Source organism: Leuciscus leuciscus (assembly GCF_965113295.1).
Source record: "Leuciscus leuciscus genome assembly, chromosome: 3".
In the NCBI taxonomy this organism is placed as follows: Eukaryota; Metazoa; Chordata; class Actinopteri; order Cypriniformes; family Leuciscidae; genus Leuciscus; species Leuciscus leuciscus.
This window is the reverse complement of record NC_138727.1, coordinates 66,323,546-66,337,929: the sequence shown is the minus strand read 5'-3', so window position 1 is coordinate 66,337,929 and position 14,384 is coordinate 66,323,546. Positions and strand designations below refer to the sequence as shown.

General features: G+C 38.3%; 1 protein-coding gene and 1 long non-coding RNA gene across 16 annotated transcripts in view; one reads left to right on the top strand and one right to left on the bottom strand.

The window, feature by feature from the left end:
• Nucleotides 1-14,384, top strand: part of LOC309495366 (uncharacterized protein) — a 242,578-nt gene that overhangs the window by 127,710 nt on the left and 100,484 nt on the right. For 10 of the 15 annotated variants that reach the window (XM_082165051.1, XM_082165050.1, XM_082165055.1 and 7 more), the window contains one exon: nt 13,366-13,426. In XM_082165051.1, coding sequence (XP_082021177.1) covers nt 13,366-13,426 — 61 coding nt within the window. Of the gene's footprint in view, nt 1-3,215; nt 3,390-3,479; nt 3,654-3,743; nt 3,918-9,614; nt 9,789-12,719; nt 12,767-12,846; nt 13,429-14,384 lie in introns of those variants that run through there. The other 5 variants (XM_082165044.1, XM_082165045.1, XM_082165046.1 and 2 more) reach the window with 5 other exon arrangements.
• The window catches only part of LOC309495508, a 120,547-nt gene that overhangs the window by 61,425 nt on the left and 44,738 nt on the right, over nt 1-14,384 (bottom strand). The gene's annotated exons all lie outside the window — the stretch shown is intronic.

Here is a 14,384-nt window from a genome sequence, read left to right as displayed (position 1 = left end):
TTGGATATACCTTTTGGATATACAGTACATTTGGATATACATATGATGTGGAATATACCTTTGGATATACCTTTTGGCTCTCTTTCAACAAACGGTATGTAAAAACGTAAGGCTTTTTAACAATGTTTTTAAACTAGTTTGTGTTTTATGTAACAGTTTTACAAATACTGTGCGGATGGATACATTTACTTTTCTGTAAATTATTGATTTTTTAACATCTTAAAATAACACTAACTCATTTTTAATAACTCTTTTAGAGAAAAATGCAATTTTAACTTATTTCATTAATGTTTTAAAAGTGATGGACACTTCATATGTAATGAAATTACATCTGTCTTCTTTAATAAATAAAAAACACTGATCTCATCTCTGTCTTTATTGTACATTTCTTAAAAAGTTTTAATATACATTGTTTTTGAACATACACCGTTTAGAACTTCTGTGCGTTGGGAAATTTTCAAGAGTTGTAAATTAAATATAATTTCCCCTGTCATAATGTTATTTGTTAAACAATATGATGTTTAAACATTATTGTAACCGGATATACCTCTGGAGATAATACGAATTTTGGTTCTCTTTCAACAAAACGGACTTGTAAAAACGTAAGTCAGTTTTTAATTGTACTTATGTGTTTAATGTCTTAATACTATTACATTTTGATAGCTTTAAGATAATGCGATTTAAACTTTTTCATTAATGTTTTAACATTTTACAAATGTATGAATGTTAAAGATGTGTATTTTAACTTTATACAACGGTTTATACACCTTTAAACACTATGTAATTGTGAAAGTACAACTTTTCTTTAAATGTATCAGAAAATAGAACTATTTGCTCGATATAATTTTAATACATGTTGTTTTAACGTTTTAATGTGGATTGCGGGAAAATTCCCACGGTCACATGACCTGTCCAGAAGCGGGGTGGGTGGGGATGTTTGTAGGGAAGGGTACCGTGGGAAAATTCCCACGGTCACGTGACCTGTCCGGAGGTGGGAGGGAGGGGGTAGAAAGGGGCGGGGCAAGCGTGGGAACCTTTTTATAGGGGGGCAATAAATCACTAAAAGTGACACAAGCCACCCTATATTCTCTCTAAAAGTTTATTTGATGTGGCAGTATATGCTACAGTAAAAACTGTACCCAAATCTAGTCAACAAAATGTTGTCTTTCATATTTCGCCTTACTGTAACGTTGTTTTTATGAAATATTAGGGCATATAAATGTTAATTTGCAGTTTAATACGTTGCATATACAAATAGCCTACATTTTATTTCAACATATTTCAGTCGATTTTTACTCATCTCAGTATAGCAATACAGTTTGCTAAAACATCATCATTCATTCACACAGATTGCGAGCTGTGGTAAACAGCGCATCTCTGCCGTTCATTCATTCACACAGAAACGCGAATCACTTGAGAAGGGAAAAAAACGTACTACAGTATTCATTAGCTCAGTCGGATCCTTGCTCCTCGAAATACCCGCACTTCTGAGGTACATTTTCCATTATTATTATTCCTCACAGCGCTGCGAGACGGTGTAAACAAGTAGGCTACAATGATCTGATTAAACGTGTTTTCTCGAGCTGATATGGGGGCGTACACAGGTTTGCGTGGATTGCCTCAGTCATTTGCGTTTGAATAGCGCGTGCTCTCCGAGGGTGGAGTCACATTACAAATAATTAGATGAGATGAGAACGACTGACATCTCGCTCTTTTCTTACAGATTATATGAACTGAGAATATTTGTTTTTTATATAAATTACTTCATTTAAAAGAAGAGAATTCAAGCTTCATGCCTGTGTGTCTGTATGCCTGATTGACTGAGTATTCGCTGAGTTATTGTTCATTTTCGGACGCGTTTCAGAATGGACTACACTGACAGAGAGAAGGCAGAACTCGCTTCGTGTTTATTTTTCTTTATTTGGCAAAAAGCACAACACTTTGTTTTTATTGTGAGTATACACAAAAATAATACGCATTTAACAGAATCGATTGATGTATGAAACTTGTTTGTAAAATCAAAGTCAAAAGAGTATTTCGGGTCTCAATTCAACTGATAAGGAAAAAAGCGAGCAGATCACGCCGGCGTGATTGCCGACCTCAGAGGGTTAAACAGCTGCACTAAACATTTAAAAGAAGTGTCTTTTCATTTTACAGTATATATTAGAAATTAATTGTTTTTATGAATGTATTTTACAGCAATACAAAGAGCAGTGAGTAAAATTTTAACAGATTTAGTGCTACACTTATTCACTTTTTTGTTCTCCATCTCCACTAAATAATGTTTTTTCGCTAAATGTTTAGATTTTATACAGTTATTGCAACTTTTGCTGTTGAATTTAACTAATCTTAATATAATGGGTCAATATGGGTTGGGTCAATATGGGTTGTGTCAATTTAAAAAAGAAAAAAAGGTTGCTCTTAAAGTGTGAAAACCACTGCCCTAGAGGATCACGGTTTAGCTTCAATCCTAATTAAACAAACCTGATACAGCTAATCAGGAGCTTAGTTTGGCACCCCCAATTTGTACTGTTAAGAATCCATGAATCTGAATAAAGATTTTCCAACCTCATTCTGACCCTCTTTCTGAAATGATCCGGTTTCAAGGGGCGGCTCTCAGTAAACACCAGTGTTATAATTTGCTAATGTCACTGCATAGGAAAAAGTATCAATGTACCCTTTGTTTTTGAAAACACCCATATAAAACGGTCGTTTATAGACAAAGAATTATTAAACTGCTTACGAGTTAAGCTCCATTTTTGGAGCTTGGTTGAATTTTTTTTTTTTTTAGGACGTTTTAAGCTGTGAAACTTGCCGGATGTTGCAATGGTACAAAGACCTCTTATATGTCAAAAGAATTTAATAATTTGAATACTAAATTAAATGTTAAACTAAATGTCCCCAATTAAGCAAGCCAAAAGCCAATGGCAACAAAGGTGAAAAAAGGCATCCGTGGCAAGGAGCCAAAACTCCATCAGGGCCGAATGGAGAAGAAAACCTTGGGAGAAACCAGGCTCAGTCGGGGGCCAGTTCTCCTCTGGCCAGCGAACGAACAGTGTATGATTATGATTCAGGCAGCTTTATAGGTCAGAAGTCAGATGGAACTGGATATTATTCTGATTGTTCCAATCTAATCTGAGATAAGATTATTTATGAGAGATAATTTACAGTCTGCCGTTCATAATGTCTGTGTGTGTGTGTGTTTGTGTCTGTAGGTTGTCTGGCTGTATGGTGTCAGAGGAAGGCTGTGGTTATGTGTCCTCAGCTCTGAGTTCAAACCCCTCACACCTGAGAGAGCTGGATCTGAGTACCAATGACCTGCAGGATTCAGGAGTGAAGATTATTTCTGAAGGACTGAAAAGCCCACACTGTCAGCTGCAGATACTGAGGTATTTAAGAACATATAAGAGATTATTTACAGTCTGCCTGTCATAATGTTGATGTGTGTTTGTAGATGGTCTGACTGTGTGTGTCTGTAGGTTGTCTCTCTGTATGGTGACAGAGGAAGGCTGTGGTTATGTGTCTTCAGCTCTGAGTTCAAACCCCTCACACTTGAGAGAGCTGGATCTGAGTAACAATGACCTGCAGGATTCAGGAGTGAAGATTATTTCTGAAGGACTGAAAACCCCACACTGTCAGCTGCAGATACTGAGGTATTTAAGAACATATAAGAGATTATTTACAGTCTGCCGGTCATAATGTTGATGTGTGTTTGTAGATGGTCTGACTGTGTGTGTCTGTAGGTTGTCTCTCTGTATGGTGTCAGAGGAAGGCTGTGGTTATGTGTCTTCAGCTTTGAGTTCAAATCCCTTACACATGAGAGAGCTGGACCTGACAAACAATGACCTGCAGGATTCAGGAGTGAAGATTATTTCTGAAGGACTGAAGAGGCCAAACTGTCAGCTGCAGATACTGAGGTATTTAAGAACATATAAGAGATTTACCACACCAACACAGAAAAGATACAAAGGGACAGGTGCTAGCTGTTGGAGATTATGTGGGAAAAGGGAATCTAACCATTATCATATTTCTGGGGAGTTTCAGAAATTAACCCAGTTTTGGCAAGGGATTGAAGGAAATTTGGAAGCTGTTTTTGAGGTGATGATTCCTTGTAATTGTGAATGTTTACATCTGGCTTACATCATTCTTCTGGCAGCTAGTAAAAAAGTAATTACAAAGAAATGGCTAAAACCAGAGCCACTTACAGTTGATGATTGGATTCAATCATCAACCAGTGGCTCTGGTTTTAGCCATTTCTTTGTCCCTTGCCAATCCCTTGCCAAAACTGGGTTAATTTCTGACACTATATAGATATATATAATGGAAAATATTTCCTTTTCCTTAAGAACCCAGATAGAATACATTTGTTCAATATGGAAAAAAATTATTGATTTATATAAAACCAATTCGCACTGACTTTTTTGAAGCATAAATGGTCTGTAAGGTAATTTTTTAAATAATTATAAGTAATAGCTCCCCTTGTTCTTGTGTAAAACACAAAACATCTGTATAAGCTTGAGTATTTAATTTCCATGACCATTGGTAGACATGATGGGTTATAATGCTGTCTCTGTTAGGGGTGTAACGATACACCAATGCCACGGTTCGGTTCATATCACGGTTTTGGAGCCACGGTTCGGTTCGGTTCGGTTCTGTTTGCTGTGGGGGCAGGGTTCATGGCTGGGCACCAGCAATAATAACACTAGATTCACTTTTAACTTAATAAAAACAACAACAATAATCTAACTTATTAACTTTAACTTTATTAACTTAACTTTATACAGTGGCTTCACGTTTTCTTTAGAGCAGTTAGCACACCTGAGTTAACTAAAATGAAATAAATGCCTCCACTGACTAGTCAGAAATAAACTGCACACCTGAGTAGGGTTGCCAACTTCAGAAAAGGAAAATGCGGGACAATCGTGGTTCTTTATAGGAAAACGAGGGACACTCAAAATATTTGTATTGTATCGCACAATGTACATAATTTCAGTGTCTGCAAACTGTAGTTAACCCTCTGGGGACCAAAAACGCGCCCGCGCGTTTTGCTAGTTTTTTTTTTTTAGCAATGAAAATAAACACTAAATGCTCTGTTAATTTTGATCTTTCATTTTCGTGTAATACATCAATCGATCCTGTTCAGTTTCTATTTTTTTTCTGTATATTCACAATAAAAATAAAGTGTTTTGCTTTTTGACAAATAAAGAAACTTTAACATGATGCTATTTCTGCCTTCTCTCTGTCAGTGAACTCCCGTTTGAAACGCGTTCGAAAATGATCTATAACTCTGCAAAAATTCAGTCAAACAGGCAAACAGACCCACGGGCATAAAGCTTGAGATCGCAGCTTTTAAATGAAGTAATTTATATAAAAAACAAATATTATCAGCTTCTGTAATCTGTATAAAAAGAGAGCGACTCCAGTCGAGCTCATTACGAGCCATTCAAAAGTAATTTGACCACGCCCCGGAGAGCGCGTGCTATTCAAACGCAAATTCTGAGAACCATTTCAGTCTGTGAAACGCCCCCACATCGGCTGTAAACAAAGAGGCATAATATAGCCTACCTTATGGAGAAAATTTTCCGTGCTGATATGAGGAGCAGATCCCGCTGAGGAGTGAGGTAGGCTAAGTTATCCTTTCTCAAGTGTTAATGTGGAATAACGTTATGGAATAACGTTGTAGGCTTATGTAAACAAAAAGATGAATCGCGTTTCTATAATATGAATCGCGTTTCTGTGAGATGAATGAAGGGTACATATTTGTAAAGACTGTTTAGCCTAAATATGAATCGCGTTTCTGTGAGATGAATGAAGGGTACATATTTGTAAAGACTGTTTAGCCTAAAATGAATCGCGTTTCTGTGAGATGAATGAAGGGTACATATTTGTAAAGAGTGTTTAGCCTAAATATGAATCGCGCGTCTGTGTGTGAAAGAATAAACTGCTTTTACAGTTACAGTTACTGCGTTACAGTCAGGCGAAGTATGAAAGACAACATTTTGTTGACTAGATTTGGGTACAGTTTTTACTGTAGAATATACTGTCACATCAAATAAGCTTTTCTGCTCATATATATAAAATACTATTTTGTCAAAAATAAAGTCATAGACTAAGATGTTCCAATGTTGGCTATATTCAAACTAATGAATACATATGATAAAATGTAGGCCTATAATCTTTTTTTTTTTTTTTTTACAAAGAAAGAGTACTTTTTTGCAGAAATATTGCTGAAATTGTAATTATTGTTGTAATCGTAACCTTTTTAATAAAATAGCTAAACATATTTACAAGATAGATGTAAGCAAAATCTTAAATGGTCAATATAAGTCTTCTTCAAAATATATATTTTGTCCTTGCATTGTGGCTCAGTCAGTGTCACACCTGAATGAATGGCTAATTATGCAGAGTCATTATGCAGAGTGGGTGGGACTAAGGTGTAAACTACTCCTCCCCCTCGCATATTGGCTTTCCAAGCAAAACCTGTTTTACACCATTTAAATCAATGTATTTTTTTTTGTGAACGATAAAGCAAGACTATTTTCACATAATTTTGAAGCTAGAACTGAAAGGGACAACATCCATTAGTAAAAAGTCTTGTGGGCACATATTTTGTAGTGGTGCAACGGATCATCATTGATCCGTGATCCGTTCGGATCAATATCTTCGGTTCGGCACACACGTGATCCGCGGATTAATTTATGAAAAAAAAAAAAAAGTTGTGCGCATGTTCAGTCCACACACAGCGTGGTCATGGCGAGCGGAGGAACGGAGGAGCTTGAACGCCCCGCGTCATATAAATCCCCTGTATGGGAGCATTTTGGCTTCCCTGGAACACGCGTCTATTTCACTTCAAACGCTCGCTTTATCATTATACGCGCGCGGCGCGTCCTATTCGCTTTGGACGCGCGAAAGGATTCAAGCTGTTCAAGCATCGAACTAGACGCGAATTTGACTCTCTATTCGCGTATGGTGTGAACCATAGACTGTAAAAAATATGAACGCGGCAAAATGAACAGGCTGCGATGTATGCTGGAATGTGTCTGTGTGTGTGTCAGACAGAGAGAGAGAGAGAGAGAGAGAGAGAAAAAGAGAGAGAGAGAGAAAAAGAGAGAGAGAGAGAGAGAGAAAGAAAGAGAGAGAGGCACGGGCGCGATCGAACAATCACACACACACACACACACACACACGCTGTTTAAAAGCAAAAATTATCTCATCTTTTGGACATTATATTGCATTGGTTTTCATTTCTTGTCCTCAAACAGAGTAATCTGTTTATTTTGAAGTTACACATTCTACATTGATTAAAAAAGAAAATCAAATGTGTTTTTAATGGTAGTATCATTTTATACAGAAATAAATGATTTATAATTCAGATGAGAATAACGTTAAAGTTAATTAAAATTTTAAGGAAACAAATATATTGATCTGAAATATAGCAAATTAATTTTAAATTCATTCAGGTAGCCTACAATTACCAAACATATCTCAAGGTCATTTGAATAAAGGGTGACAGTCTTTCATTATCAACTGTTGTTGTGGACTATATACTGGAGAAGTATTTGTTCTCCATTTGAGTGAGATGTTTTTATGTGGCTAATTGAGCAAAGTGCTTCCATATATTTTATTATTAGTAGTATTAGTTCAAGAATAAAATAAAAATATCGGATTGATATCGGTATCGGCAAATAGCCGATATGCTGCGGCATCGGTATCGTATCGGAAGTGAAAAAGTAGTATCGGGACATCCGTGGAAACACATCAAGCATGGCCACGCATTTGAAGCGACATCACCTCAGTGTTTCACTGACAGGAGCTCAACGTTGCACAATCAGACCGGGCTAAAGCCATCACAAACGCTATCAGTGTGTTTATAGTCACGCTTCATGGAATGAACCCGTCGCACACCCACTGTTGATTTTATATATTTTAATTTAATATTTAAAAAATGTTAATAAACAAAAAGACAAAACTTGTGTTTATTTGTCTTGTCTTTTTTTTTTTTTGATCCGAAAAATGATCCGATCCGTGACTCTGATCCGAGAAACGATCCGAACCGTGAGTTTTTTGATCCGTTGCACCCCTAATATTTTGTATGAGTTTTGTGGTCTTATTTCAGCAACTTTCATTTTTATTTTTTAAATAACCACGCATAAACATTATTCTCTTAAAAATACAAACATCTACATACATGTTGCTCGCATATTATGGTAGGCATGTTTGTGCTATATAGAGTGAATTTACACCTTTGCCATTAACATGTTTATAAATAACTGAAAAAAGCACAAATGTCAGAGCATGTCAGAACATCTCAAGGGCCCCAAAAACAGCTTGGTCCCCAGAGGGTTAAGTATATGTTTAAAAGGTTATCAGACAAACACATTTGTATTGCTTAACCTATTTATGTACAATTTAATTCTAAAAATAATTTTAATGTCATACAAACAAAATGTCACATTACAAACAAACCACCATTCAAAATAACAGCATTTATCTGAAATAGAAAGCTTTTTTAACATTATACATAGGCCTACAGTTCAAAAGTTTGAGGTTAGTAAGATAATTTTTTTTGGGAAAGAAATTAAAGAAAGTAATTGCCTACTTTTATTCAGCAAGGATGCATTAGGCTAATCAAAAGTGACAGTAAATTATAGTGTTACACAAGCTTTCTATTTCAAATAAATCTATTATGATCTTTACATTCTTCAAAGAATCCTGGGGGAAAAAACAAAACAGTTTTAAACATTAATAATAATCAGAAATATTTTGCGAGCATATTATTCCCTCAGGTAGATTTCATGTTTTCTTGCGTGGCTGGATGTTGGACTCATGAACAATAATCACGTTGTTTGCATTCGCCAAAATTGATTTGCTGAAATCAAAACGTGGACAGTGAGAATTACCGTTAGCGCGAGACGAGTCCGGCTTGAAGCGGAAGCGACCAGACGGCAGAGGATTATGTTCGCAAATCAAACAATGATTTGTCTCAAAACGATGATTAAAAAAAGCTGTGATATGTCATCATATTGGATGATGACGGTGTCAGTGATCATTCTCAAGTGTCGTGATCAGCACTGCTGCTGTTGTATCAGTCAGTGGTTGTGACCGGAGGGTCTTCAATCTCAATATGCCGCGGAGTTGCCATCCTGAAGTGCGTATGTAAACTCCCGAGCGTGATCGATCACCCAAATCACGTGACATGCATTTTATTTAGTAAATAATATTTAGTAAAACTACAGCTCTTATTAGTTGTTAAAAGTGTACTCATTAATAACTATTTAATCAAATGTCAAGGAAGAAAAAAATAGTTTTGTGACAAAGTGATGTGAGAGTTGGGCCGGGGCAGCAGGGGGCGGGGCGCGTTCGGTTCGACATGAGAGTATCGCGGTTCGAACCGTGGCTGTTGTATCGCGGTTTTTCGGTTCGGTTCGAATATCGTTACACCCCTAGTCTCTGTATTGACGTATATGTTTTTGTTTTATTGTAAAGAAGCATTTCTGCCTTGATAAATGTATATATTTGTCCACTGAAATTGAAAAAAAGAACATATAAGAGATTATTTACAGTCTGCCAGTCATGTGTGTTTTTGTAGATGATCTGACTGTGTGTGTCTGTAGGTTGTCCGGCTGTATGGTGTCAGAGGAAGGCTGTGGTTATTTGTCTTCAGCTCTGAGTTTAAACCCATCACGCCTGAGAGAGCTGGACCTGAGCTACAATCACCCAGGAGAATCAGGAGTCAAGCTGCTCTCTGACAAACTAAAGGATTCAAACTGCTCACTGCAGATCCTCAAGTATGTGGGACTAGCAAGCCTCGTTTACACTGCAGGTCTTGATGCCCAAATCTGATTTGTTGCCTATATCCGATTATTTTTTTATTTTATTTTTTTTGACCGTCCGTTTACATTTTCTTGCCCCATATCCGATCAATGTGTTTACATTTGACATACTATCTGAAACATTGCACATGCTTAAAGGGGGTTCTTGCACAGATGGACAAATGAGAAATATGCTTGATGCTAGCTTTGCGATATACCGTATTTTCCGGACTATAAGTCGCACTTTTTTTAATAGTTTGGCTGGTCCTTTGACTTATAGTCAGGTGCGACTTGTATATCAAAATTAATTCATGCTGACTGACATGAACCAAGAGAAAACATTACCGTCTACAGCCGCGAGAGTACAGATGCTGCTCCTGTAGCCTACCCCTGAAATTTTTTTACTGAAAACAACTGAAAAACTGAACAAAAGACTGAACACAAACAAAATGCCCAAAAAAAGAAAAAAAATCTTGATGTTTTCGGTGCTGATGCGCTGGTGACGCGTTCATGTAACATGAAGCTCCTAAAAGCTGTCACAAAGAACCACCAAAAGTAATGATTATGAATATGTCAAATATAACAATGAGACATTTTAATTGTTTATTAATAAACAAGTGTTTTCTGTGTCAGTGTCGGCTGCAAAGATGAAGTTGACGATGCTGACTCACGATCTTCGCCGTAGTGAACGTCAAGTCAAGTCAAGTCAAGTTTATTTGTATAGCGCTTTTCACAATACAGATTGCATCAAAGCAGCTTCACAGTATTAAATTAAAATAATACAACAAAGTTTGTTTCAAGAGGAATTTATTGATTGATATAATTAAATTAAATATCCCCAAAATGTCCCCAACTGAGCAAGCCAAAGGCAACAGTGGCAAGGAACCGAAAAACTCCATCAAGTGACCTAATGGTGTCCTAAAACTCCATCAGGTGCCTTAATGGAGAAAAAAAAAAAAAAAAAAAAAAAAAAAAACTTTTCCCTGGGAGGAACGTGCCAGGGAAAAATACACATTTCATACAGATTACATAAGCAGAGAGCAGAGCAGTCTTTTTTCTTTCGTTTTGAATTGTTCTGTTTAAAAGTAGACATTTCAAGCTTTCTATATATGTCTCAGGTCTGTGAGGCAAGTAGGCCAATGTATATGCTGAGTTTCGGTTTATTTATGAGATGAGCTCCAGTTCACGTGCCGGCGCCTCCGTGTCGGGATTATCTATTGTCTACTATATTTACTTCTATTTTCTTAGCAGTGGTAAAACGCACATCAACCGATCACGCCACCGGCCTCACGTCTTTCTCCCGCGGCCCTAGCCTCGTCCTGCTCGCCACAGTAAACATGATGAATGGTGACTGTAGAATGCAAAAGCCGGTGGCGTGATTACTGATGAGCGACACTTGTGAGATGCACCGGTCTCGTGGGCTATCTCTCATGGAGGAGCGGGAATTTTCTTAGCAATGGTAAAACGCACATCAACCGATCACTTGTTTAGCGTTCATGTAAACACTACATTCAGATTCACCAATCAGAATGCATTCAGTTAGATTGAAACAAAAGGTGTGCATGTAAACAATGAATGGCGACCGTAGAAAGCAAAGCCGAATCCCGGACATTTTGGACGGTTTCGACGGCCGGACATGCAGGTTTCTGCCGGTGAAATCAAACGCACTGGCACTGATCTGTGATAGGTCTGTTAACGCATTAGGTCCAACCCCCTATGGGCGGGTTTGAAAGGGTGGGAACTAGTGTAGTAGTCTCAACAGAAATCCCCCCCCTCTTACACTTCCTCCGACAATGACGCAAAATGATGATTTCACACACACACACACACACACACACACACACACACACATACATGCACACACACACACACACTCGCGTTCAAAGGGAGGATGATGCACACACACACACTCGCGTTCAAAGGGAAGATGATGCACAGACACACACACACACACTTGCGTTCAAAGGGAGGATGATACACACACACACACACACACACTCACGTTCAAAGGAAGGATGATGCACAGACACACACACACACTTGCGTTCAAAGGGAGGATTATGCACAAACACACACACTCTTGCGTTCAAAGGGAGGATGATGCACAAACACACACACACACACACTCTTGCGTTCAAAGGGAGGATGATGCACAAACACACACACACTCTTGCGTTCAAAGGGAGGATGATGCACAAACACACACACACACACACTCTTGCGTTCAAAGGGAGGATGATGCGCACACACACACGCGCACACACACTCTTGCGTTCAAAGGGAGGATGATGCACACACACACACTCGCGTTCAAAAGGAGGATGATACACACACACACACTCACGTTCAAAGGGAGGATGATGCACAGACATACACACACACACACACTTGCGTTCAAAGGGAGGATGATACACACACACACACGTTCAAAGGGAGGATGATGCACATACACACACACTCTGGCGTTCAAAGGAAAGATGATGCACACACACACACACTTGCGTTCAAAGGGAGGATTATGCACAAACGCACAAACACACACTCTTGCGTTCAAAGGGAGGATGATGCACTAACACACACACACACACTTGCGTTCAAAGGGAGGATGATGCACAAACACACACACTCTTGCGTTCAAAGGGAGGATGATGCACAAACACACACACCCACACACTCTTGCGTTCAAAGGGAGGATGATGCGCACACACTCTTGCGTTCAAAGGGAGGATGATGCACACACACACACACACACACACACTCTTGCGTTCAAAGGGAGGATGATGCACACACACTCACACACACACACTCTTGCGTTCAAAGGGAGGATGATGCACACACACACACGCTCACACACACTTTCTTGTGTTTCCTGTAGCAATGAATATGAATCATGTTTGTGTTTTATAGTGTGGATCATTGTGGAGAGTTCAGAATGACAGCAGGATTACACAAATGTAGGTCTACACACACAATCATTTAGTGATTTATTGTTGATTTGTGTCATTTAGTGAAATGTTTCTCTTCTTGTGTTCAGATGCCTGTGATCTCACACTGGATCCAAACACAGCACACACTCGACTCATTCTGTCTGATGAGAACAGGACAGTGACGTGTGTTTATGAGCGTCAGCCGTATCCTGATCATCCAGAGAGATTTGATGATGTTGAACAGGTTCTGTGTGGAGAGAGTCTGACTGGACGCTGTTACTGGGAGGCTGAATGGAGCGGATATGAAGCTGATATATCAGTCGCATATAAAGGAATCAGCAGGAAAGGAAAGATAGACTGTGTGTTTGGATCCAATGACAAATCCTGGAATCTGTACTGCTCTGATAACGGATTCTCTGTCCGTCACAATAATAAAGACACTGATATTCCTGTCGTCTCTTCATCCTCTAAGACAGCAGGAGTGTATGTGGACGTGTCGGCCGGCACTCTGTCCTTCTACAGCGTCTCTGACACACACACACTCACACTCACACACTTACACACACTCAACACCACATTCACTGAACCCCTCTATGCTGGATTTGGGGTTGATTATTACTCCTCAGTGTCTCTGTGTGACATTAAACAGCGTCCTGAGAGAAACAACAGTGATACACACACAACCGGGTGAGTGAAATATACTGTGTCTTAGTGAAGGATTTCTCCAGACTGAATAATAGTTCAATCCTCTGTTCTTCATACATCACTAAACACTAGAGATGCACCATATTGGGTTTGTGCTGATACTCCATATGCTGATATTTCACAACATGTTTTGGCCAGTACCAATAAATACATATTTTCCTTTGTTTTGAAACAACACAGAGTCTCTCCTGTGTGATGGATCACGATTAATACTTTTCCCAAATATCCTAAAAACTATGCACAAAGTTTATCAGGATAATCTCGCGGTAACTAAAGTGCCTATGCTTTAGTCGTGCCCTCAAGGAGTTAGATGAACAGTCTATACAAGTTAATATTCTACTATAAAAATAATAGATATATCACCCATATTATAAGTCACACACACACACACTTGCGTTCAAAGGGAGGATGATGCACTGTTACGCCCTTATTAGGGAGCAACAATGAAGGAGGAGGAAACGTTTACGGCGGTTACAATACTCTCTTTATTTACACATTCTTCATAAAGTCTGTCTCTCTACTTCTCTAACTTTGCTACATGCTGCCTCTTTGGCTCAAATGATCAAATCAAAATTCATGGTAATTATTCTTTAAAAAAAAAGAATGATCACCCCTCGTGTGTTTCCTCCACAAAGTACTTCCTGATTCAGGCAGAAGAAAACGGTACTCAAAGAATCCAAGGTCCAGTCAGAATGATTATAATAAATGTTTAACAAACTTTATTACAATAATCAAATGAAAAGAATACTTGTTACAGATTATAAATGAGTACTAACTAACAGATGTAAAAATTAGCTAAAGCTTCTTGCTTCTAGTAAATGCTGGCGTACTAGAATGAAATGCAAGGAAGAGCAATAGTTCTTCCTTTGTTTGCGTCTTATATAGTCTTGAATTCAAACGAATTCAGGTTCTGCTTTTGCAATCGTTTTCCACACACTTA